This window comes from Engraulis encrasicolus, chromosome 20 (genome assembly GCF_034702125.1).
Source record: "Engraulis encrasicolus isolate BLACKSEA-1 chromosome 20, IST_EnEncr_1.0, whole genome shotgun sequence".
NCBI classification, from domain to species: domain Eukaryota; kingdom Metazoa; phylum Chordata; class Actinopteri; order Clupeiformes; family Engraulidae; genus Engraulis; species Engraulis encrasicolus.
Genome location: NC_085876.1, coordinates 22,344,534 through 22,370,554, shown reverse-complemented (window position 1 = coordinate 22,370,554; position 26,021 = coordinate 22,344,534). Strand labels below are relative to the sequence as shown.

Below are 26,021 nucleotides of genomic sequence, written 5' to 3'. Positions count from 1 at the left end.
TGGAAAGTAGGCTAAGTGAAATAACTTACTTTCATAATAGGGGGTCTATTTAAACTAGGCTATATTTTACAGAAAATACTTGAAAATGCTGATGAATGACTACAAAACTCATGTGTCTGGAGGAACATTTCATATTACCTTCCATACAGGGACAACATAAATGAAGTAGGATTGACCTAGAATACGTGCTGAATCAAATACAGATGTGTCTTCTATCAGAATTGAAGGTTTTTTCCACATGAAAAAAGGTTTCCCAAAAATCTTGCCATAGCGAAATATTGCTTAATTGACAGTTTTTTTTCTTTTTTTCATCTTTGTTGGTTTAATATTGTAATATATAATGTGTAAATGTCTGTAATATGACATAAGGTAACATAGATTCATAAAACACTGGACGAGATGGTGTTACTATCCATTGTGCCATTAGATGTGTAACACATGAGTTACATAAGCTTCCTTGATGGTGAGAGTGGTGTGGGGGGTTGTACCTTGTCAATTTAGGACACATCGTCAGTAGTGTTCCTTCGAATCAGGGGGTGTTTCGGCCCTTCAACACTAGACACCCTCATCAAAGGTGGCCAGCTATGGGGTGATCAAGCCCGAGATTGTGTCCCATACCCGATTACAAGTCCATTGTACTATGCACGGCAGGGGCGTCCACTCCCCTGAGTCAGGCTTGGAACTGACCGCACACCTTGGTCCCTTATCTCCTGGTTGGGAGAAAGGGTGTTGGGTGAGTGAGCCTAGTGAGTGGGTCCTGATGTTTTTTGAGCCCAGCAGGGGTCCTTCCGCTTCAGCCAATCCACTGGCTGCTTCTTTCAGCTGCTTCAGACATGGATTTAATTATCTGTCGCAGTGCCTGTCCTTGGTAAAGTAAAATAACTTACTTTTATAATAGGGGGTCTATTTAACACTATATTTTTACAGAAAATACTTGAAAATGCTGATGAATGACAGAACGCATGTGTCTGGAGGCAAATTTCATATTATCTTTCAGGGACAATATAAACGATGTAGGATTGGCCTAGAATACATGCTGAATCAAACGGAGCTTTTTGTTCACATGTGTTGAATCAAACTGAGGTTTTTGTTCACTTAAATTTCACACATATTTTTCTATAGCCGCCTATATAAACATTGCTGATTTTAGGCCTACATTTTTTCTTTATAAAGCTATGTTTGTTGGTTAATTACAGTTATATCTGGTGTTAAAGTGTTATATTGTGTTGTTATATAACATAAAATGCCATACAAAATGAATAAAACAGCTTACTTTGAACTTGAAAGTATAGGCCTGTATAACTTTTCACTCGTTTGATGCGCAGTGTCCACATACGTGCAGTAAAATAACTTTGACATAAAAAGATATTTTCGAAAAATTCCAACAGATTCTTCATATTAGCTTCATTATGAGTGAGAAAATCAATATCATGGTGCGTGCATGAAAGGGTTAGACTAATATAATTGTACCTCTATGAGGAGAGCAGCAGGTTGGGCCAGTACATGCTCCCGTGTGTGGTGTGTGTGTGTGTGTGTGTGTTTGTTTGTGTGTGTGTGTGTGTGTGTGTGTGTGTGTGTGTGTGTGTGTGTGTGTGTGTGTGTGTGTGTGTGTATGTGTGTGTGTGTGTATTCGCAAGTTGAAAAACAGTTTTTATATACTGGAAAAATATAAATTGTTCCAGCTCTTAGGGATCACTGGCACAGGGTTATTTCAAAGGGGGATGCGGGGCCATTCCTTCCATACTGAGGAGCATGAGCTGGTATCCGAAATGTTGCACTGCTGCCACCTAAAGTACTAGTGCCGCTAGTGACCTAAATCCTATAGGCCTGTATCTGGCTGGAATTGGAGCAAGTGCCGTCTGCTCTTACCACTTATCCCCACATTGTGTGCGTTCCAATATGCAACCTTGCTTCCTTCACTTGTGCTTGTGGCCTCGAACCAGGACGTAATACCGGTATATCATGATGACATCACTGACAACAGCATTATATATCAATATCTTGCAAAAGCTCAATTGTAAAGTCTTTTTCTCATTTGGAATTGAGATGGTGAATGAAAAACAGTCCCCCAAAAGTGGTTGTGGCTAGGCTTACAGCGGGGAAAATGTATTGTTTTGTCCATGGAGGTTGGGCCAGAAGGCGGAACGAGGCCACAAGCACAAGTGGAGGACGCAAGTGGTTGGCGCGCCATGGTAAAGCTACATATTGAACACCTGGGTTCAATCCTCGCAGGAGGGGTTGGCGCTGTTAAGTAATTTTTAAACGGTTCTATCTGAATGACGACTTTGGTCCCAAAACACAAAATGAATAGCCTAAAGTGAGTACTAATTAACTGAATTATTACATGGAAGTGAAGCCAAATCATCACAAATTTAACTAAGAGTTGTACCATGATTCACCGAGTGGTAACCTGTATCTCTACCTCAAGACCACCCAATTTCTCTCCGAGAAGCAGAGAGAGTCTCGGATTTCACAAGCATGTGCCAACGTTGGTAAGCGCGCCATGGAATTAGCGCCATGATTATTTAATTCCACGAGAGGGCGCCCCGCTGTCAAAAAAGGTAGATCCACCCACAGACCTATAGATCCACCTTCTTTGCCGCTGTTGAAATCTCGTCGTCCTGATGTGTCCAGCTTGGTTGCGACGCAGTTATCCCCTCCTTTTTAAGACCTAGCAAATCACGTTTTGATCAAATCTTTTCCTGCGTGGTTGCGACCGAGCCTATTGCCTGCGAGTGGGTCTAGCCTCTAGCCCCATGCCCTGAAACTGGCAGACCAATCACAACACAGGAGATTTGTTTTGAATCTTTCGGATGCAAAGCAGACAGGGTTTTGAGGGAGTGACGACAAAGAGTTGGCCAATAGGCACAGATACAGTTTGAAAAACAACAGGATGTTCCCATCAACAATCTTCCGATAACTCATTGATCGGGGCCAGACTAAATATTCACATGTAATCTGACATGTAGTCTGGCTTGCCAGGCTACACATTGAGCACACTTTTACTGTAAGAATTCTCATCAGCTTCTTCATCCATGGGTGCATTTCAATATGCAGACTTCCGTCCTCCACTTGTGCTTGTTGCCTTGTATTTTGCGGACGCCCCACCTCGAGAAAACGATAAAGTCAGCCTGACCAAAACAATTTTTGGGGGACTAAAACATTCACCATCCCAATTGCAAATGAGGAAATTACATTAGAGTTGTGCTTTTGCAAGATATTGAATTAATTTTCTGTCGTCGGTGACGTCATGAGGTCACAAGCAGGCAATCTCTGTCTTAATGCCACAAAGTACAGTAGATCTTTGAATGGTTCTACTTTTTAAAGTGTTTCTTCTGGGGTCACCGTCTAGTTTGAAAGCCAGATATTTTTAAGTGCCAATTTCTTAACATCGACTTGAGATGGGTGCTACAAGAAAAGTAGGCTATTAAGATGGCCGTTTTTTTTAAACAACAATAAACACCCTACCATCGTGAGTGACTCCATATTTGCTACTGATTTCTAACCAAAGCTTAGTGACAACTAGGCCTATGCAGTCGGCTCCGACTGCTAAAGGTATATCCCCGAAATGTGATGTTTCCAGTCCCCCATCATTCCTCCTATTTATAAACTTATATATTGAATACAAAATATAAAATAAATATATTTAATATATATCATAGATCAGTGACGTGCTTAAAACCAAACGACTATTGTGAAAACGAAACAAAAAAAATATGGGGCAAATGGTAACACTATTTTAATGGTTCACTATTACAGTGGATCTACCACATTAGGTACAAGGTAATAACCAGTGTCACAATATTTAAAACCATGTAGTGTAACACCATGTACCAATTTTGTACTTACATCATGTATTTGTGTGTAGCTGTATTACATGCAATTACATATTGTTACACTGGTTATTACACTGTACCTAATGAGGTAGATCCACTATAATAGTGAACCATCAAAATTAAATGTTACCGGGCAAATCAATCTCCCCAGTCAGAAGTCATGGGCCAAATGAAAATTCCGCCATCTTCAAAGTGTTGGCCTCCAAAATCTAATCAGTGTGTGAATCTACCTTAGAGCACTAACACACCGAATCTGGGACAAATCCATCCAACAGGTCAGAAGTTATGGGCCAAACAAAAATTCAGCCATCTTGAATTCAGCCATCTTGAAAGTGCTGGCCTCCAACATCTAATCAGTTAACGGACCTATGCATTAACACACCGAATTTGGGACAAATCCATCCAACTGGTCAGAAGTTATGGGCCAACAAAAATTCAGCCATCTTGAATTCAGCCATCTTGACAGTGTTGGACTCCAAAATCTAATCAGTTCATGAACCTACCCTAGAGACAAATCCAACCATCCGTTCATAAGTTATCGTGTTAACACAAAGACCTAACGTGGCGGACGCGGACATAGCGCACAAACGCTCCACGTTTCGAGGATATAATTCAGTTGCAGATATTTGCAATGTTGTGGATATCCGAAATGATGTCACCCGTTGAAATGAATGGCAATAGTGACGTCATTTGCTCTATACAGGGGCAGTCATGTGCGGTTAGAGCGTCACACTTTTTTTGTTACTTTGTTTATTGGTAGGATTGTTCACAAGGCTTACAGTTCATTTCAATATAACACATTCATCATCATCATCATCATCATCGTCATCGTCATGATCATCATCACCATCCTTTTTTCCCCTTCTCTCTTCTTGTTTCTTCTTAATTTTTTTCTTAATATAATTCAATGACTTTTCAGCCTACTACCAGATAAACTTTTTTTTTTTTTTTTTTTTTCCCAAATACGTAAATGACAATAGACAGTTGACGCAGACAAACATATAGACAAAAACAAACAAACCAACAAAGACAGAGAATAAATAAAATAAAAAATAATTTTAAAAAAGCACTTCAACTGAAACCTTACGAGACAATGATAGAGAGAAAAAGAGAGAGAGAGAGAGAGAGAGAGAGAGAGAGAGAGAGAGAGAGAGAAAGAGAGAGAGAGAGAGAGAGAGAGAGAGAGAGAGAGAGAGAGAGAGAGAAAGAGAAAGAGACATTCTATAGCTCACCTGTAGGTGTATGTGTGTGTGAAGTAGGTGTTGTATTGGATGTATGTATGTGCTGGTGTAGAGGGTGGGTGTGTGAGGGCATGCAAAAGCTGTGAAAGATTTGGAAGCTTATGTTGTTGTTCTATTTTCAAAGTAAAGACACATATTATTGCAAAGATTTTCTGGATATATTTCTTCCCATTTGTGTGAGCACTTTCTAGAAAATAATATATATTTTTAGAGCGTCACACTTGTGGCCCAAAGGTTGCCGGTTCGACTCCCGACCCGCCAGTTTGGTGGGAGGAGTAATTAAACAGTGCTCTCCCCCATTCCTCCTCCATGACTGAGGTACCCTGAGCATGGTACTGTCCCGCTGCACTGCTCCCTAGGGGCGCCATTGGGGGCTGCCCCCTTGCACGGTTGAGGCATGAATGCAATTTCGTTGTGTGCAGTGAACACTTGTGTGCTGTGTCACAATGGGAGTTGGAGTTTCCCAGTTGGGCTTTCACTTCGCTTTCATACAGAATTCTTTATGGGTATCTGAAATGACTATTATAGGAGGAATGTAGTTGCTAATTTTGACTAGGCAAAACGGAATTACAGATAATCTGCAACACATACCTGTACCAGTCTGGCTAAATGTTAAAATGGCTTGCCATATGAGCGCTCTGCGATAGAGGATGGCTATGGGAGTGTATGGGATAATGGGAGGGGCTGGAGCTCTCATTCTGCATCTGAACATACTTGGCCTTACACGCAGTGCACGCATGCCCAGTAGACGAACACGCCTACACCAGGAAATGGACGAAGGAAGTCATTTTTCCACGCTGATAATTTTGTGTCAAAAATCCAAATTATTTTTACTCGGATAGTGCATGCCTTATGATAGGTTCGTCGTTCATATAAATGTGTAGTTTCTGTCCTGCGTGTTTGTTTGTTTATCATTTGCAATGACGTAGATGAACATGCTACAGTGGGCTACGCTGTTGTAGCCTCCTCCATCGGTACCATGCACTAACGACGGATTCAGACTGGAGAAATGAACCCACCGGCATTTATAATTATTTCTCGTATTTATACACATATTTTCTTTTCTAGCACATAGTTCGCCGGCTGTCGCGTGCAGTTTCAGTATTTTCTCCCTTTGTGTACACTCTCGGAGACCAAGGAAGAAAGATGTTTCACAAAACGTCTTTTACAACCTTAATCATTGGCGTCTTTATTGTGTACGTCCTACATACTTGCTGGGTGATGTATGGCATTGTATATACCAAGCCATGTGAAAATCCCAAAAGCGAAAGCTGCATCAGCCCGTATTTGACAGGAAAACAACGACTGGAGGTAAGCGCGCCTTTCTCGACTTCTTGTTTCTGTATTTGACTCAGGGGAAATGTAATGTAATTGTGACCTATCCCCAAGCAAAATGATCAATTCAGGTGCATTCCTGCCTGATCATGTTTGATGATTGACCATGTTGATCGTCAAGAGCACGAATTTTGACTGACACGTCATGTTTAGTGGAGCGCTCGCAGCTGGAGTCGATTCCTAGGCTACTTTGACATTTCACCCCGTCTTGCAGCTCAGCGTGTACACTGCCGTGCGACACAACGCAGAAGGGGGCCACACACTCATTCTGAAAGAGGAGGATTTCGATTTGCATTCCAAATTTGAGAGGTAAGCCGATGTACTTGCGAATAGGCCACCACAATTATAAATAAATATCGTAGGCCTACATGTTGTCCTTTTGTTTGGGGAGAATATAGGTTAACGATCACTGTTCCGTAAAATCAATGTAGAATGAAATTATTTACACACACATCAAATAGATAGATAGATTTATCTGTCTTTGCAGAAATGTGTTCTGTGCTATTGCCAGTGCATCTGATAGTTACAAAAACAGAAAAAACACAAGACAAATAGGCCTATAATCCCTCACCCCCTCATCCCATACACACACACACACACCCATGACAAAAACACAGCATGACATAGGACAGGAAAAGACCCCCTCATATTTTATATAGAATACAATGATAAAGAGCAGTTATATTACAATCTTAAATGATGATTTCCCATAGCATCCATGCTCACTGTTGTACCGTACTATCTTTTTCTTTTTTCATGAAGGCAGGTGAACATCAGCTTGCCTAAGAAGACTCGTAAGAATGGCACCCTGTATGCCCTGGTGTTTGTGCACCAAGCAGGGGTGTCTCCCTGGCAGGACCCCCGGCAGGTGCACCAGGTCACCCAGCTCACCACCTACATGCTCCCCAAACCACCCGAGGTCAGCCTCATCGCAGGCCAAGAGGAGCCCAGTGTGAGTATTAGTAATAATAATAATAATAATGATGATAATAATAATACTTTCGTTTTATATAGCGCCTTTCGAAACACCCAAGGTCGCTTAACAAGGTATCATGTAGGAATGTTTGCATGTGTGTGCGTGTCAGTGTGTGAGTGCGTGCACACATGTAAGTGAATGTGCTTGTGGAACTAGCAGCCATAAGCCTCCAGGAAGAGATGTCTTAGGGTGTTGTTTAAAGGGACACTGTGTGAGATTTTTAGTTGTTTATTTCCAGAATCCATGCTGCCCATTCAATAATGTTAGCTTTTTCATGAATACTTACCACCACCATCAAATTTTAAGTATTCATTATGACTGGAAAATTTGCATTTTTCATACATGAAAAGGGGGATCTTCTCCATGGTCCGCCATTTTGAATTTCCAAAAGTAGCAATTTTTAGCTGCAAAAATGACTGTACTTGGACCATACTAGAAAATATGTGTTTATTACTTAGTAAACTTTCATGTAAATATCAAATTTGGCAATAGGCAGCCCCGTTTCAATGAGCAGCATAGTTGCAGTACCTTTTTTGACCATTTCCTGCACAGTGTCCCTTTAAATATGGCCAGTGAAGGGACATTCTGGATGTGGTCGGGCAGATTATTCCAAAGAATAGGAGCAGCTACATGGAAGGCTCTGTCACTGGTGGCCTTGAGCCTGGTACGAGGGACGACCAGCTGGCCCTTGGAGTAGTGCACTGCCACCCCCTAGCCTACATCAGAGGTGGGCAAACTAAGGTCCGGGAGCCACATGCGGCCCTCAGGGCAATTTCATCTGGCCCCCAGCGCCTTTACAAGACAACTTTCAAATCCAAAGTATCATACTCACACCTAACATTCTTCAAGCGGCTAGGGGTCTTGGTTGGGGGTGTTAGATTAATCAAGGTTGCATCTAAATATGCAAATGTACTGGAGTGAAATAGCCAATAACGTATGTCAGTGTACATTACAGTAGTTCTTATTATTGGCCCCGGCATGTTGCCAGGGACATCTGGACAATATTGGTCCATATTCTACACCCAGTGTGTTCCTCGAGGCCAATATAATTGCCTACATCTTACATTCCCGCACTCTTCATCCATAAGTCTTGCAGGTGGGATGGCCGGTGGGATGCAGGTGGGATGGCCGATCATCATCATTTTTGGCAATGAAGATGTTCGTACATTACGTCAGTGGGTTCATGTCCATTTCCGTGAAATATGAAGGTTTAGGAGCCCTGGTTGTAAAAACAAACAAACAAACAAAAGCAGGTCTTGTGAATCTGGGAAACAAAGGTGTTAGAATGTGCTCATTAATGGCAGTAATGAAATCTCCAAGTTGCCTTTGTACAATACTTATATAGCAGCAGTATATAGCAGCGAAGCTCATTGTATTGGCACTGAAAGTAGTGCTACAGTACAATATGTTGAATGAGATTTGTACTGTTACAGAAGGCAAGAGGCCAAAAGCAGCTGCCCCTCCCCCTCTAACTTGTATAAAATATTTGCAGAGCCAAGCCAAACACAGACCTCTGAGTCATAAATACTACACCTCCCCTTTATCTGACAGATGATAAATGGTTTGGTTTGTGATTTGTTTGGCCCACGTTCCATAGATGGACAGATTGGATCAAAGTACACATAGGCAAATTCCATGTTATTGTACCAAATCCGTAGGTACAAATTGCTATTCACTTTTCTGGCCATGCAGGATCACATACGTACAAGCAAAGACAAAATGCCATACAGTATGTGTGTGTTCTTGCAAAACAATGATCTGCATGTTGTAAGGATTTTTTTTGTAAGAAACAAAAGGTTGGCGCCTGTGCCTCATCTTTGATTGTGTATCACTTTGTGTGTCCACTCATAAAAAGTTAAAATTACTTAACAAAAGAATGAGGATCAGCCAAGGCTTGTCTTAAAATGTATATTAAAAGGGCTTTAAGGGTTTAATTAATCACCGTCCCGAGTCAGTCAATGGTTATGTGAATCGTTCGTAACTGAATGATGACTCTCGTGGCCGCTTCCACGGTCCGCTGTCAGAAAAGCCCAAATGCAACTTTTTGACAGAGCAGTCCGAAGGAGTGTCATGGTGGGAAACACTTTTCATGCGAAAAATCGCTTTACATACCGTACTCAAATTCGTATCAACTGCTGGCATTCCGTGATGAAAAACATTCTCACAGCTAGTTTATTTGAACAGCATTTTTTCATTACGGTGTAGATTTTGAGACAGGCATGCCACGGGCACCGTGCAAGCGACATCCTACCATGTGCCCCTTTTAAGCAGAAAAACAACTAAAAACGTCTGAGGACATAAATTGGAGTAACAGACGTTTCGGGGTCTATCCCATTTTCACTGTCTGCAAACTGGAGAATGGAATGACATATGAATTGTGATGGGACAAGGTCATTCCATTATTATATCATTGTATGGCAATATATACTTTTAAATGTAATGAAGTGAGATGCAAGCTAAAATGTTTCCTTTCCCCAGCCCAAGGAGCAGCGTAGGTCGGAGCAGGGTGCAGAGAAACCCATATCCCACTGGCGCACGCGACTCACGCTGAACGTGGTGTCCGAGGAGTTTGTGTTTGACCGCAACGCACTGCCGGCCGATGTGCACCGCTATCTGAAAATGTGAGTATATAGTCACTTATGCCTTAAATTGTCAGATTGCGTTACACCAACCTGACATTTTTCAGCCAAGCGGCTTAGTTCTATTTCGGTACAAGGTATTGGTTGCAGTCCCTGGGGCAATGTTAGGTGCCTTGCTCCATGGAGCTTGAGCCATGGAGAATATGGGGTTCGAACCTGCAACCTTCCAATTCCATGACCAATTCCATAATCATCATAGGTGTCAAAAGTAAAGGTAGAAGTACATTCATAGTTTAAGTACAACACTAGCACTAGGACATCCCCTGGAAGCGGCTGGTTGATAGCAGTTCAGGTGAAACCCCAGCCAAATACATGTCAAAAAAGCCCCATTAATATAAAATGACATCTAACACGTATATTTTCACTGTTCTGATCAAAAATGAATGCCTGTCTGTGGTTTTATATAGGCTTTGCAATCTCTTGCAAAAAAAAAAAAACTACAGTATGTCTAGTTCATTTTTGGAAACTATGCATGAACTATTCATTATGAACAATAATGAACTATGAACAAACTAGTTCATTTTGAAATGTGTGAACTGAATTTTGAACTAGTTCCTGTAGAAAATGAAGTTTCCCCACACTGTCTTCACCATTAGAGGCCAGAGAGGAAGCAGTCTATTGTATGCAGTGAAGCAGGGCATTATGGATAGCAGGTCATTTCTATATTTATAGCATAAATAGATATAAGTCATAATACACAGTAGCCACATTATCTAGTTCCAATATAGCCTCGCCACGTTTATGGCTCCTGACCCATGTTTTGTATTAAGTACAGTATTGGGTGATGTGAGTTTTGAAAAAGTTCATTGTATTTTGGATATGAAGAGTTTCATTGCAAAACAGTGTATAGCCGTTTTGTTGAATTTTGTGAAATCTACATGTTTGTATTGGGAATTCCATTGCATTGCAAAATGCATTTATATAGGTTTAAAAAGTCTATTCTCAAAATATTTGAATAGGAATAATTCACACATAGATGATATGACTTCTGAACAGTCATTTCCAAAAATAGAATGCAAAAGTCAAAAATGGTGGATACACCTTTTTTGCAACGAAACTCTTCATGTATTGAATATTAACATATATTATTCCTGTACCAGACATCAGCATGGGAAGAAGATGGTGTATTTGCCATTGCTGTTTGTAGACGAGTTGAGCAACAGAGTGAAAGACTTGATGGTATGTAATCGCTTCACGTCATTTGATCTGTAATCTCTGAGCATGTTAAACACGTTTTTCTCTGGAAGACAGTGTTTGCATGAGTCACTTCCCCTTTGGTTTCCTGTTGTATAAAAAGGCAGCTAAGTATCGCCATGACAAATGTTTTCCAGTAGGATTGTAGCCCATAAAGTAGTGAAGTAGTAAACCAGGTTAAGTTAAGAGGTAAATCATCTAAGAGTCTGGAGTCCTCATTTTCTTAAGAACACAGTACTCCAGTCTCTTCTATTAGATGATTTACCTCTTAACTTAACCTGGTTTACTCCTGAACCAGCTTGTTAGTACAGGCCCCTGGTCTCCTCCTGCTGTACAATGTGACTTGGTAATGACGAGAGAGAATGACATTTGCAGCATGTATTAAGAGTGGATTAATGTAAAGTTCACGACACCCGTCGTATCCTCCCAACATTTCGTATCTGTGTTGACATTTCCGAAAAGAGCCCTTCACAATGTCGGAAAGAAATGTCAGCACTAAAATACCTGTTGGCAGCTTATAACTGGTGTGAAATTTGATATATCCCTGGCCCAGGCATAAAATTAGGCCGGTTGTATGGTTCAGCACATTGACTTGAAACACAGTTTTGCATGTTTTTGGTAGAGCACACGTGACCATAGGCTTTCTGTGTGACTGACACTTGATGCATGTGATGCGTGTGACGCTTAATGCATTCCCCCAGGAAATCAACAGCACCACAAAAGAGGTTCCTCTCACAATCTCCTATGACACCATCTCACTGGGCAGGCTGCGCTTTTGGATTCACATGCAAGACGCCGTCTTCTCCCTTCAACATTTTGGTAAGGGATGTGGCGCTGGACGCTACAGCTGTTTCACATTCGTATGCTGTGCCACTATGTTAGTACAGTTAAATGCCACACTGTGTCCCTATTGAACATTTTGGTGAGGGATGTGGAGGCTATAGCCGTTTCACATCATCCGCCTGTTGCTCTACTATGTTAGTACCGTGAGATCACATGGTAACCCATTTTAGCCGAAGGCACCTGCAAAAAAGGCCTGCTGAATGCCTTGGCCCTTTTTGAGAAAATGTGCCCTCTGCCTATTAAAACCTAAATATCTCAACCTCTGAAGTACATAAAAAACATGCAATAAGTGGCATTTAAAAGCTAGGACCCTCATTTTGCATTAGAATGTGTTCATTCAGCTCTATACCATTACCTCTATACCACATTTGTAATAAAAAAAAGTCTCAAATCTCCTGAGCCTGAATGCAGCGTATATGTCGCTCCAGGCGCCAAAGGTTAAATAATACACAGCATCAGGCTAAAATGGGTTAAGGGATGAGGATGGGGATCAGACAGAGCTGCCCAATTTTTGGCCCGCAAGACAAAGTTGGCCCTCAAAGCATCTTATGCCTCATCTGAACATTGGATGTTGTGTGAAACATGGTGCATTTTCATCAGATTTAGGTGCGTTCCATGTTACAGGTACACCCACTATGGGAAACAGATGCAGATATTTTAGGAGTAGCACACGTCAGGGTGGTAGAAAAACAACTAATGCCACTATTGTATGGATTAGATTATTGTTTTTGTTTTAGTGGATTAGGAAGCTGATTCATTGCCTATTCAGTAATGCCCCCTTGCACGGGTTAGGCATACATACAATTTCGTTGTGTGCAGTGTTCACTTGACAAGTTGTGTGCTGTGGAGTGTTGTGTCACAATGACAATGGGAGTTGGAGTTTCCCAACAGGCTTTCACTTCACTTTCACTTTAACCCCTATATTCACTTTTGTGTGTGTAATTCTGTCTGCATTGCAAAACCATTGCGCAAGAATGCAGAATGTTATTTGCAACCTTTCTTCTTGGCCTCTTGGCTTTCTCTTGTGCTTGGTGGTTGTCGTGATTGGTTATCTCTGCATGCAAACACTCATCAAAGACTGACTAGAAAATACTGTTGTCCAGCTGGTTGTACAAGTACACGAATCATTATGACACATTTTATTTCTGTTCCTCATTTGATATGAATTGATGTGACCTTGTAATATACCCTTTTTTTAGTTGTTATTACCTCCGCTAAGGAGGTTATGTTTTCGGTGGTGTTGGTGTCTTTCAGCGGGATAACTCAAAAAGTTATGCATTGATTTTGATAAAATTTTGTGGAGTTGTTGGAAATGACAAGAGGAACAAGTGATTACATTCTGGTAGTGATCCGGATCCAGGGATTGTTTAAAAAAATGTTCTCCTTTGCGGGATAGGGTGAATTTTGACATTCCAGTTTCTAATTCCACAGACAGAACAGAAGGCAGAAAGGCTTTTAATAAATACGGTGTAACAGTCAAATGTTCTATCAAACAGCTTCCTTGGAGTGCATTTCTAGTTATACATTTACGTTATACAGTTTTTTTGCAATAGCTTGTGTCCTTGTTAGTGAAATTACAGCCTCTGCTGTTGCTTAAAGGGGTGTGCCACTATTTTGGTGCTTAATACAGTTACAATCGTTGGCCAGGGTTTATAAAGGAGGTAAAGTGTCTTATTTTTCATGTTAGGCGTTGTCTTATTTTAAGGAGGGAGTAAGTATCTTGCATGTTCAGGGAATGAATGTCCAACCTTTTCTTTTGCTCTGCCTGCTGTAGGATTCACAGAGAAGGATACAGATGAGATCAAGTCCATATTCGTGGACACTAACCTCTATTTCCTCGGCTTGACCTTCTTCGTCGCCACATTCCATGTAAGTTCGTTTCACTTTACTCATAAGGCCTCACCATACCAAAGTCAACTCTCATAGCCAACCCTTTAATACAGAAGACTTAAAGGTGCTCTGTGTAGGATGGTGGCTGGAGTAGGTATTGCAGATATGCTGCTCATTGGAACTGTGCTGTCTACTGCCAAATTTTATCTTTTCATGTGCTAAATAATGAACTATTATTTACTAGTATGACCAAAGTACAGTACGTTTTGCAGATAAAAATGCCAAATTCTGAAAATTCAAAATCCCCATAATCCCCATATTCATGTATAAAAAGTGCAATTTCCCCTGTCATAATGACTACTAAGAATTTGATGGTGGTGGTAAGCTTTTGTAAAAAAAAGGTTATATTTGTGAATGGGCAGCATTCATTCAGGAAATTAAACACTAAGCATATTACACAATGACCCTTTAAGTGCTGGTGTTGTTTTGTTGTTAGCTATGCTCTGAACCACGTGGTCCATCAATGGAGCGTCCAAGTACAGTATGTCCATCAGTACTTTCTACAATTCCATTTTCAGAGTTGGGACACTTTGGTAAATTGTAAATAAAGGCACATTTATCTGAAATGTTCATAAATATCTCCTGAAACAATACTTAAGCTCAGGTTTAACAGCTGATGTTGTCTTTGCATGATGCTCTGAACCATATTGCGCATCAGCAGCTTGGAAAACCAGGCGTGCATTTCTCGGAAGTGTAGTTGTTAGGCAGTTAGCAACTTGGGTAGTTGCCAATGGAAAATTGCATTGCAAACAACAAAGTAGCTAATGTAGTTAGCAACTATGGTTTTGAGAAAAGCACCCCAGGCTAGGGGCCTTTACTACAAAGCTGGTTCAGGAGTAAGCCAGGTTAAGTTAAGGAGTAAATCGTTTAATTGAAGAGCCTAGAGTCCTCCTTTTATAAATAAATGAGTACTTCAGGCTCCTCTATTAGATGATTTATCTCTTCACTTAGCCTGGTTTACTCCTGAACCAGCTTTGTAGGACAGTATAGGCTCCATGACATGAAATAGTCTGGTGGAGCACCCTAAGCAAAGGTGAAAGTTGTGAGTGGAACTGACAATTGGCTTTCCAACTGCCCCGACCACTGACCTAGATGTATGAACATCCGCTGTCCATGTATCTACAAACCCCAACTCCGATGAAGTTGGGACGTTTGGTAAACAGTGAATAAAATTTAAATGCTATCATTTTCAAAACATTCAATCTATTCATTAGATGGAGAATAGTGAAAAGACAACATATTAAGTGTTAAAACCGAGAAAAAATATTGTTTTGGGGGACATATGTACTCATTTCTAATTTGATAAATCCAACACGTCTCAAAAGAGTTGGGACGGGGATCAGTGAAATTTAGTAAACATCCAAATAAGATAAAACAACAAAGAAGAACATTTCAAAATGAATTGTACTGACGGACAATATAGGTGTCCAGGTATAAGATCATCACAGAGAGGGTGAGTCACTCAGAATTAAAGATGCAAAGGGAATAATTACCATAGTTATTACATACAGTGTCCTCCATAATTATTGGCACCCCTGGTTGAGATGTGTTTTTTAGCTTCCAATTATTATTATTTTTCTCTAAATAATATGGGACCTTAATGGAAAAAAAGAGAAAAATCCAACCTTCAATACAAGTGCATTTATTCAGTGGGGGAAAAATCCCACATAAAGAAATAATTATTTGACATCAAATAATGTGTGTCACAATTATTAGCACCCCTGTTGTTAATATTTTGTACAACCCCCTTTTGCCAACAAAACAGCACCTAATCTTCTCCTATAATGTTTCACAAGATGGGAAAAGACAGACAGAGGGATCTTCAGCCATTCCTCTTTGCAGAATCTCTCTAAATCATCCAGAGACCTGGGTCCTCTCCTCTGTACTCTCCTCTTCAGCTCACCCCACAGGTTCTCAATGGGGTTGAGGTCTGGGGACTGAGATGGCCTTGGGAGGAGCTTGATTTTGTGTCTGGTTAACCATTTCTGTGTAGATTTGGCCATATGTTTAGGGTCATTGTCTTGCTGAAAGACCCAGTGACGACCCATCTTCAGCTTTTTGGCAGAGGGCAACAGATTTTGATTTAAAATGTCCTGGTATTTCAAAGCATTCATGATGCCATGCACCCTAACAAGGTTCCCAGGGCCTTTGGAAGCGAAACAGCCCCACAGCATCACTGACCCACCCCCATACTTCACAGTGGGTATGAGGTGCTTTTCAGCATGCGCATCTTTCGTGGTACGCCAGACCCACTTAGAGTGTTTGTTGCCAAAAAGCTCAATCTTGGTCTCATCTGACCAAAGCACACGGTCCCAGTTGAAGCCCCAATACCACTTGGCGAACTCCAGACGCTTGCGTTTATGATTGTGAGTGAGGAAAGGTTTTCTCCGTGCATGCCTCCCAAACAGCTTGTTGGCGTGTAGACAGCGCCTGATGGTTGATTTGTAGACTTTGTGACCCCAGGATGCTACCATTTGTTGTAATTCTGTAACAGTGAGCTTTGGAGATCTTTTGATTTCTCTTACCATCCTCCTCACTGTGCGTGGTGGCAAAATAAACTTGGGTCCTCGTCCAGGCTTGTTTACCACTGTTCCAGTTGTTTTGAACTTCTTAATTATTCCTCTCACAGTGGATATGGGCAGCTGCAGTTGAGTGGCAATCTTCTTGTAGCCTCTGCCTGACCTGTGAAGGTCGACGCACATCTGCCTCACTTGTATGCTGTGTTCCTTTGTCTTTCCCATGTTTAAGAGTGGATAAGAGAAATGGCCTCGGTGTCACGTCATATTTATACCCCAGGGAAACAGGAAGTGATGAATTACTAATTAAATGTTCCTACATACTCTGGTAAACTTTGTAAACTACTGTAGAAATGACAGAAATGCTTCAATTATATTTATTTCCTGGGAATTGTTAAGGGTGCCAATAATTTTGGAACAGGTGATTTAATGAAAAATAATTATTTTTTAGTCAGGGATTTTTTTATTTTCTTACAATTCATTTGAGTTGAAGGCTACATTTTCCTACAATTTTCAGTGTGACAGTATTCTTCTGCAATAAACACTGAATTTATTTTAAGGCTTTTAACACATCTCAACCAGGGGTGCCAATAATTATGGAGGGCACTGTACATTTTTGAATTCCCTTTGATTTGCCACGATTGAGTGTATATAAGACATATTTTTGTTAATAAAATCATTGTATAGGTTCATGACATCATGAAATATATATTGGCTGTAGTCTCACTCTAGCACTCCAGGAATTAGAGCTATTGAAAATTGACCATATTAAGAATGCTTAATGCATGAAAATGATACAGGGGTGTAACATTCTCCTAAGCACCTGAGCTCACTTGAAATAGACCCAGAAGACATGGGAAACTGTCCTTTGCTTACAGAAGTCAGCAGAAGTTGTAGAAGTCCATTCTTTTTTTACAATAATAGAGCATTGCACATCCTGTGCTACAGTAAAAATGGACCATCCAACTTGTGTTAGTGCTAGCTTCAAAAGTCAGCCTCCATGATGGCATGCGGGTGCAGTAGTGCATTGGTTAAGATGTTCTCACTCATCTGTAGAGTTAAATACAGTGCTGAATGGTATAAATGGGTTTTAAACAGCATGAAAAGCCACTCATGCATTATATTTTGAAGGGAGATCTTCGATTACTGCCACATAGTAAGGTCAAATTGCATTCTCTACTATGTTTTAACAGTTTGGCTCCATCATAAGGACCAGCAGGTGATAAAATGGTGGGTTTTTGGTCAAGACCTGTCACACTGTAAGCACTACAGAAAGGAAAACATTGCAAAACATGACAAGGAATACACCCACCATTTAAGCTGGTGAAATCATGTCCAAGATAGGAATTAACACTGTTTTTTATATAAAATCATCTCATCGGTTAATGTATTTAACTGTTAAGTGTTGTCTTTTGTTTTGTTTTTAGTCTTCCTCGACATTTGCTGCCATTTATTGTCCCCGTCCCAACTCTTTTGAGACGTGTTGGATTTATCAAATTAGTAATAAATACATATGTCCCCCAAAACAATATTTTTTCTCGGTTTTAACACCTAATATGTTGTCTTTTCACTATTCTCCATCTAATGAATAGATTGAATGTTTTGAAAATTATAGCATTTTGATTTTATTCACTGTTTACCAAACGTCCCAACTTCATCGGAGTTGGGGTTTGTAGGTCAGTGGCCCCTACGATTCACTATGCAGGTACAGATCCAAGGCCCTGCCGTGGCCTAACGGTAGAGCACTGGGTTACTACGCCGGCGACCCGGGTTCAATTCCGGCCTGGGTCATTTGCTGATCCTACCCCCCATCTCTCTCTCCCCACTCACTTCCTGTCGCCTCTCATACTGTCCTATCTCAAAATAAAGGCAAAAATGCCCCTTACTGGTTCTCTATACAGATCCAAAAAAGAACAAGCCACACAGAAAGAGGCATGTGACTGGAGGACCTGTTTCTTGCCCAGCCACTGTTATCTGCTCTACCTATTGTGCAACGCTAGACCAGTGATTCTCAAAGTGTGGTCCGGCGACCACTAGTTGTCCGCAACAGAGCTCAGGTGGTCCGCGAGGGGATTTCTATTTTTCCAAGACAAGTTAGCAGTAGGCCATATTTGTAACATTATTACAAAGCTAAACATAGCTGAAATCTCATGTAGGCTTGTAAATGTGAATAAAAAGTAAGTGATCTGCATCAAAATTAGCAGTCAAATTAGCACCCGTCAATTAAGTTGACGGGTGGTCCCTGAACATTTTTGGGGGGACAAAGTGGTCCTCGATCTGAAAAAGTTTGAAAAGCACTGCACTAGACCAACCTGTCAGCCAAAACACGTTGTCTGCCTCCAACGTTCATCTATTTACTACATCAATGAAACTTCCTGGTGTGCCTTCAAAAAGAAGACTTCCCAAATGGATGGGGTTTTAAATGAATGGAGGAGGCATGTACGTGGTCTAACACATTCTGAATCTGGAACCAAACAGAGAGTAAGCTGTATTCAAAAAAAGAAAGAAAGAAACAGTCAGAACTTGCCTAAACCTCCTGTTGACTTTGTAAGTTTGAAATGAAGTGTTTGATTTTATTTCCTCCGTGGTGTTTCTAGCTGCTGTTTGATTTTCTGGCCTTCAAGAATGACATCAGCTTCTGGAAGAAGAAGAAAAGCATGGTGGGCATGTCCAGCAAAGCCGGTGAGGAGTCCACGCCACACTACGCGACGCGACGCGACGCAACGCGTAGCAAAATGTGTTTTCTTTCAGCGTTTGAATGAATGTGGTGTTGCTTTGAGGAGTTCACACATTGATTTTGTTTTGTTTTTTGTTTTTTGTCACAAGTTGTGAGTAATGAGTAGCAGGTGCTGTGATTTAGCTGGCAGCTAGAGAAATCATTTTATCTCTATGGGCTCACTCAAAATGCATTTCGATCCGGAAATGTAAAACCTTTGATCTAGTTTGTGTTTACAAAGCACTGAACACACGCAAACACACACGCACGCATGAACACACACACACACACACACACACACACGCGCACACACACGCGCACACGCACACACACACACACACACACACACACACACACACACACACACACATACACACTGCAGTGCAGAGTTCACTTCCATGGGGGGGCTTTGAGGATGCTTGTGCTGTGTTTTCATGAGTTATTTGGCAATCGCTTATGCTTTTCGTAACTGTCTTCTGGCGGCAAGGTATTACTGTTTTTCAGCTTCACTTGCGATTATGTCCACTAAATTCACATTACGATAACATTGCAGTAGGCCTACTGTGTAGAATATTAAATATGTAAGTTTACTAACTAAATTGAACCTAAACTAAAAAAATTACCTAATTCGTTAGAATGCAGGCCTGTATTAAATTATTTTCTGTTGCATCAGAAGCGCTGCCCTGTGTTAAAAAAAATACTTAGTCATTTTAATTTTTCGGCTGCGCTAAAACTGTGTGTGAGAGAACTACAGAGAGATGTTCCACTGGCCCAATTGGACTTGGTAGTGAGGTTACCTTACATTATTACCGTACATTACATTGCATTTGGCAGATGTTTTTTTTTGCACAGGAAATATACAGAGCAGTGCAGATACTAAGAAGGGTTAGTTTTTAGTTTTTAGCACAGGGTTAAGTGGAACACACACACACACACACACACACACACACACACACACACACACACACACACCATGCCATAGAGTGTGGCTCGGGACTGGGGCAGCTCAAGCATTAGTGTAGTAGATTGTCACAAAAGAGAAGAGTCTTTACTTGTTTCTTGAAAGTTGAAAAAGATGCGCCTAGTATTGCTGCCTCTGAGAGATTGTTCCACCACTGACGAACAGTGACGGAGAACAGTCTTGACTTGCGGGTCAAAGACGTGCAAAATGAAATTGTCATTCAGTGTAACGGATACCCTCTGCTGACTGTAACTGTAAAGAACATGACTCTTTATTTTATTTTTTTCCAGTGAATTCATGAAAGCCTCGGCTGTCATCCATTCACTTGAAACAATTTAAAAATCATGTTTTTTTACAGTTGGCAGAAGGTATCCGTTACACTGAATGACAATGCCATTTTGCACGTCTTTGACCCTTGCGTAGTGCGCCATCGAAGGACAGCAAAGTAAATTCAAAAGACCCTCCACCTCTGTTGCAAGTTGTTGAACCACCAAAATGATTTTGTAAAGATTATTTTAATTAAGAGAGTTGCTTTTATAGCTAGCGCATGGCATGAAGTGTTGTTAATGGCTAGCGTGACTGACTTAACTGTACCGTATGACATGAGGTGTTGTAAGTGACCATCATGACTGACTTAACAGTACCGTATGTGTCTGGTGTGTGGTGTTGTGTTGCAGTGTTGTGGAGGTGTTTCAGTACCATCGTCATATTCCTCTACCTGCTGGATGAACAGACTAGTCTTCTGGTACTCATTCCTGCCGGCATCGGCTCCCTGATTGAGGTGAACTACCCTACCCCCTTTGCTCTTTCTCTCTGTCTTTCTTTATTTCTTTCTTTCTTTCTTTCTTTCTTTCTGTCTTTCTTTCTTTCTGTCTTTCTCTCTGTCTTTCTTTCTTTCTTTCTTTCTTTCTTTCTTTCTTTCTTTCTTTCTTTCTTTCTTTCTTTCTTTCTTTCTTTCTGTCTTTCTTTCTTTCTGTCTTTCGTTGTCTGTCTTTCTTTTTTTCTCCATATCTCTCTCTCTCTCTCTCTCTCTCTCTCTCTCTCTCTCTCTCTCTCCGCTCTGTGTGCTAATCCAAACTTATTTCTCTTAATAGCTGTCAAGCCGCCATCAGAAGCCCTCGGAATCATTATGTTAATAGAGCCCAGCTACACTTTGCCCAATGCCCATACATCACTGTCTCCACTTTAAACCAGAGACTTTAATTATTTTACATAATGTATTCGTCTTATGTACTTCAATGCAGCAACACCCCCCCCCCCTTCCCCCTCCCCTTTCTTTTCCTTATACCACCTCATTAAGTTAATCGCATGTAATACTTGAACTTGGTGGAAGACATTGTTGTAATGTGGTGTGCTGTGCTGTGCAGGGCTGTGCGTCCCTTTGACTCCCCCATTTGTGTTAGTAGCATGCAAAGTCTGTGCTTGTATAATGACTTTGGAAGGTGGGGAAGAGATGGCCTGGCCTGTGTGTTTGTGTGTTGATTTGGACCCCCCTGGCAGAGCTCAAACACACACAGAGGTCTGGGAGACTGTAGCAGGATTCCATTTCTCCAGTCAAAAAAATGAAGAGTTTATTAAATAATCTCTTGCAAAAGGCGTGTCCACCATTTTTTACTTTTGCATATTGGAAATGACTATTCAGAAGTCCTATCATCTATGTGTGAATTCTTGCCATTCAAATATATTTTGAGAACATATTTTTTAAACCTATATGAAATGCATTTTGCAATGCAATGCAATGGAATGCCCAATACAAAAATGTAAATTTTCCAAAATGTTCCAATATGGATATACTGTACAACATATTGTACAACTCTTCAAAAAAATCAGAACATTCATTGCTTCAATATCAATGGCAGCTTGCATTGAGGAGTCACAGGACATATACTATAGTGATGCTTTAGAGATCAACAGAAAATGTTTTTGAAGGATTTTTTTTATATTGAAGCAATAAATGGTGCGATTATTTTTTGACTGGAGAATTGGAATCCTGCTACAGTCCCCAGACCTAGAAGAAAAACTCACAAAGCTGCGCGAAACTACAGGTCGGGCAATAGCCAGGCAAGGGAAGAGACGCCATCTTGTACTAATTCTGGTTCTGCGCCTTGTGTACAGGTCTGGAAGGTGAAGAAGGCCTTTAAGATTCAGATCGTGTGGAAAGGAGTCCGCCCAACATTCCTGGTGAGGCGTTGTCTTCTTTTAAACTCAAATGACTGTACCACCTATTATTCACAAAGTCCTTTTTTTGTCAAATGTTGCTGAGTGGATGGTTTGTTGCAGCAACCAACAACTACCAAACGCCCCCAAAAAGACTCAAATCAGGTTTCCTAAATGCATCTTACATTTGAGTCTGTCGGTTTATAGCCTACATTCAGTGGAGGTAGTCAGACTGCAGGCATTGTGCCGCGATTGTTTAACTAATGCATAGTTTGTTTGTCACTTTGCTTGTAGCTTCATTATTTAGCCTACACACACTAAAGAAAGCATTGGTAGGCTTAGTGTATGTATAACAGAATATTGACAGGTTTGCTCTCTACCAGCACTATGCTGCCACGAGAACAAGGAAGTAGCCTGAGCCCGACCCGGGCCGGTAGAAATAATAAAAATAGACCCCGAACCTTCGGGCCAAAGTTCCCTACTTCACTTCCTGACACTACTTCACTGCCCTTGTCAAACTAAGGCTCAAAAAGCCCAAAAGTATACTTAAAAAAATGTTGTGAATCATTATGGAACCTGAAGTCCAAAGACAGATACTGTTGACCTGACATCAGTTGAAAAATGTTTTCACATTCATTATGACGAAACAGTATTTGCTTTTTGACCTGGCTGGATGAAAACTGGCCCCTTTAGGGTATGAGCCAGAGGCCAAATTTTCACATATTGGTATCACCTGGGGTGGCAAAGTCTATCAATGTTTTTGTAATCCTCCATGCCTGAGGGACATTATTTGGTATGATAGCCCTCTGGAAGTGGTAGCTTTCTTATATTTTTACTCACTTTTATAATGACACCCAGTGCATTTTGCAATACATGCCTGTATATGGATGTAGGCGTATTTAAGTGTCTGTGATGATGGTATATGTTTTTATTGATGTTACATCACATGTAGACACCTTAGGGATTTTAAAAATATACAGGTTTGATGGATAATTCATAGGAAAGTACATTATATTAGTCAAAATGTATCCGTTGTACACTTTTTCAGCAATATAATGCAAGGTTAGATTGATACAGAAGCCTGTAGGAGGGTGGGTGAAATCCCAATGAGTGCTATATCATATCTGTAGGGTGTGGGCATTAAAAAATATATGGGTTTGCTAGTTTAATATACATTATACACCTATTTAGGCCCAAAACCTATAACTGTCCAATGGATTTCAATGGAAATCAATGCATTTCAATGTAATGCAAAGCACATTACATAACTAAGGTATAGTGGAATGTAGGAAGTTGTGAGATGCCTCAATGCACATTATATCACATCTACAGTGTATAGACCTAAGACCATGGGCGGCGCTATTAAGAGGCTAGGGGAAGCTTAGCTTCCCCAAAGTTGTCATAAATAAATAAAAGGAAATTTTAAAATATTTTTTTATATCCAGCGATGGAATGTCGCAGGCACACACAATGAACCAAAACGAGGGTTTCCTGCTGAATGGCCTATCCACCTTGTTAGTAGATCTAGTTTCGTTGCGGCGATGTCATGCTGCGGTCAACCAATCAGGTGTCAGTTCTACTGGCTTCAACAGAGCCAGGCGGTGAGGCAGTCTCGTTGCTTATGTAATGTAATCTGGAATATTTAATATCTCGATAAAATTGACCTTTGGAATGAATTGGGATTCCACTACATTTCATTTTTAGATCATTAGTTTTTTTCCACCAGCCATACATGTAGGTCACAATGTCGACATTTTCCTCTTTTAGCATTCGTTATTCAACCACACTACAGGTATCTATCAAATAGCCTATTTGGCAAATCTAAATGGATATTTTGCCTCTATCTTCAAGTAACAGGAACTAACAGGACAGAATAAGGTAGGAAATCCGTTTTCCCCCTGATGTGCTCGCCGAAGCACTAAGTTTACTATTTGTTGGCAATGTTGTTGTCAATGTTGTTATCGATGTAGTTGTCTACTTGTCTTCCGTCTAACTAGCCATCACTTCAGTTCAAAGCAAATCACCTGTGCTATCCTGTCACCAAGCTAACACCACTTTCAAAAATGCACCCCTTTCCTGAATTCATGGTGGGCTGCCCAGGTGGTTTAGTTACCATAATGTAATGTGATGTGTGTGTAGATTCGCTTGTGTTTGTTGGGCATCTGCGTGTGACTGGAGTGAACAGTGTACAGTGCGAGGCAGCGAGAACAGTGTCTGGCTGCGCAAGCTACTTGTAGAACCTAGTAAGCTAACATTTAGCTCCCCTAGACAAGCTACATCCAATAGAAATATTAAGCTAGCTACAGCCATCTGGAAAATGTAGTGAACTACATTACAAGCTACTTCAAATAGAAATTCAAAATTACAGCATATTTGTAGGCTATTATTTGGGCTGCAAAACCGACATCTGATATGTCTGTTGGATATGATAGCCCCATATGATATTTTTGGGCATGGTAATACCTATGCTCAATCAGCTGGCTTCTTTGCTCTCCTGTCTCCCCCCGTGTGTGCGCATTTTGCCTCGTCATTAGTTTTGCGAGTTTGATTGCGAGTTTTGATACCGGTCTGATGGAGGTAGAGTGACCTAGCGCATGAAAATGTCAGTCTGGTGTATGATTTGATTGCTCGAGACATTTTTGCGAGATAATAGTCCATGGTGTGGCAACCGTCTTCCTCTCCTGCCTTCAGTGTGTGTGTGTGTGTGCGCGTGTGTGTGCCTGTCGCGTTTGACAGTTCCATTGGCGCACGAGCATGAAGACCCGTAGTTGCGCATGGAAATGTTCCGTTTTATTTGTTCATCATTTTGTTTCAACATCATCTAATGTCATGATAATATATCAAAAGCCGCGGTTAGGGCTTCGCGTGGCGACTGATTCAGTGCCCCCTGACCCTGATACCACAACAGTTTCTCCGATGACGCCCCCCCCCCCCCTTTTTTTTTTTTTTTTTTTTTTTAATTTTTTTGTTTTGTTTTAGCTTCCCCAAGACTCTTGCTGTAGCGCCGCCTATGCCTAAGACAATATATGGATTGGATAGCTTACTACAAATAACCCACTTATTTTAGACCCACAACTCATGGCCGTCCATTAAAAATCATTTTTTTTTTTAACCCCTTAAGGCGCGGCTTTATAAATTCATTGTTACCAGTATGGTAATGACCAAGTCGTGGTGCATTACTAAAGGGCCTGTGTTGTGTCATAGTATTGTAGTGCTATGGTAGTTACATTTCAATGTCTATTACAGCGTGCCTCAGGAGGTACGGCGCGCATTAAGGGGCTACGTATGACATTTTTAGAACTTAACAGAGCATATGTAGGGATAGAGGAAGTTGGGAGATGTTTCAATGCACATTATGAACCTTCGGAAAATATATGGATTAGATTGCTAAATGCACATAATTCAGGTACTTTAGATGCTGACCATTGAAATGCATTGCAAATGCAAGTTCTGCAATTACATTGTAGAGCTAAGGTAGAGGAAGGAAGTTGGGAGATATACAACACAAATGTCACATGCAGTGGATCTTTAGAAAGCCTACATACATTATGTTAAATAATCTTTTTTCAGTCAGTGGGCCAGGACACATTTAGCCTATATTTCTAATAAATTAAAGTGATGGTAGGCATGTGCTGGAGATGCATGCTAAGATGTCCTAAAATGGACCAGAGTGCTATCGATACAAACTTGATCACGCTTACTTCTTTACATGAAATG

At 40.8% G+C, this 26,021-nt stretch overlaps 1 protein-coding gene across 1 annotated transcript in view; it reads left to right on the top strand.

Moving 5' to 3' along the window:
* Positions 1-5,847: 5,847 nt before the first annotated feature.
* Positions 5,848-26,021, top strand: part of clptm1l (CLPTM1 like) — a 30,856-nt gene continuing 10,682 nt past the window's right edge. The window contains exons 1-10 of the mRNA XM_063185590.1: positions 5,848-6,388; positions 6,627-6,721; positions 7,175-7,364; positions 9,867-10,009; positions 11,128-11,206; positions 11,923-12,040; positions 13,839-13,933; positions 19,068-19,152; positions 20,825-20,928; positions 22,263-22,328. Of these exons, the coding sequence (XP_063041660.1) occupies positions 6,224-6,388; positions 6,627-6,721; positions 7,175-7,364; positions 9,867-10,009; positions 11,128-11,206; positions 11,923-12,040; positions 13,839-13,933; positions 19,068-19,152; positions 20,825-20,928; positions 22,263-22,328 (1,140 nt within the window). The 5' untranslated portion in view covers positions 5,848-6,223. The remainder of the gene's footprint in view (positions 6,389-6,626; positions 6,722-7,174; positions 7,365-9,866; positions 10,010-11,127; positions 11,207-11,922; positions 12,041-13,838; positions 13,934-19,067; positions 19,153-20,824; positions 20,929-22,262; positions 22,329-26,021) is intronic.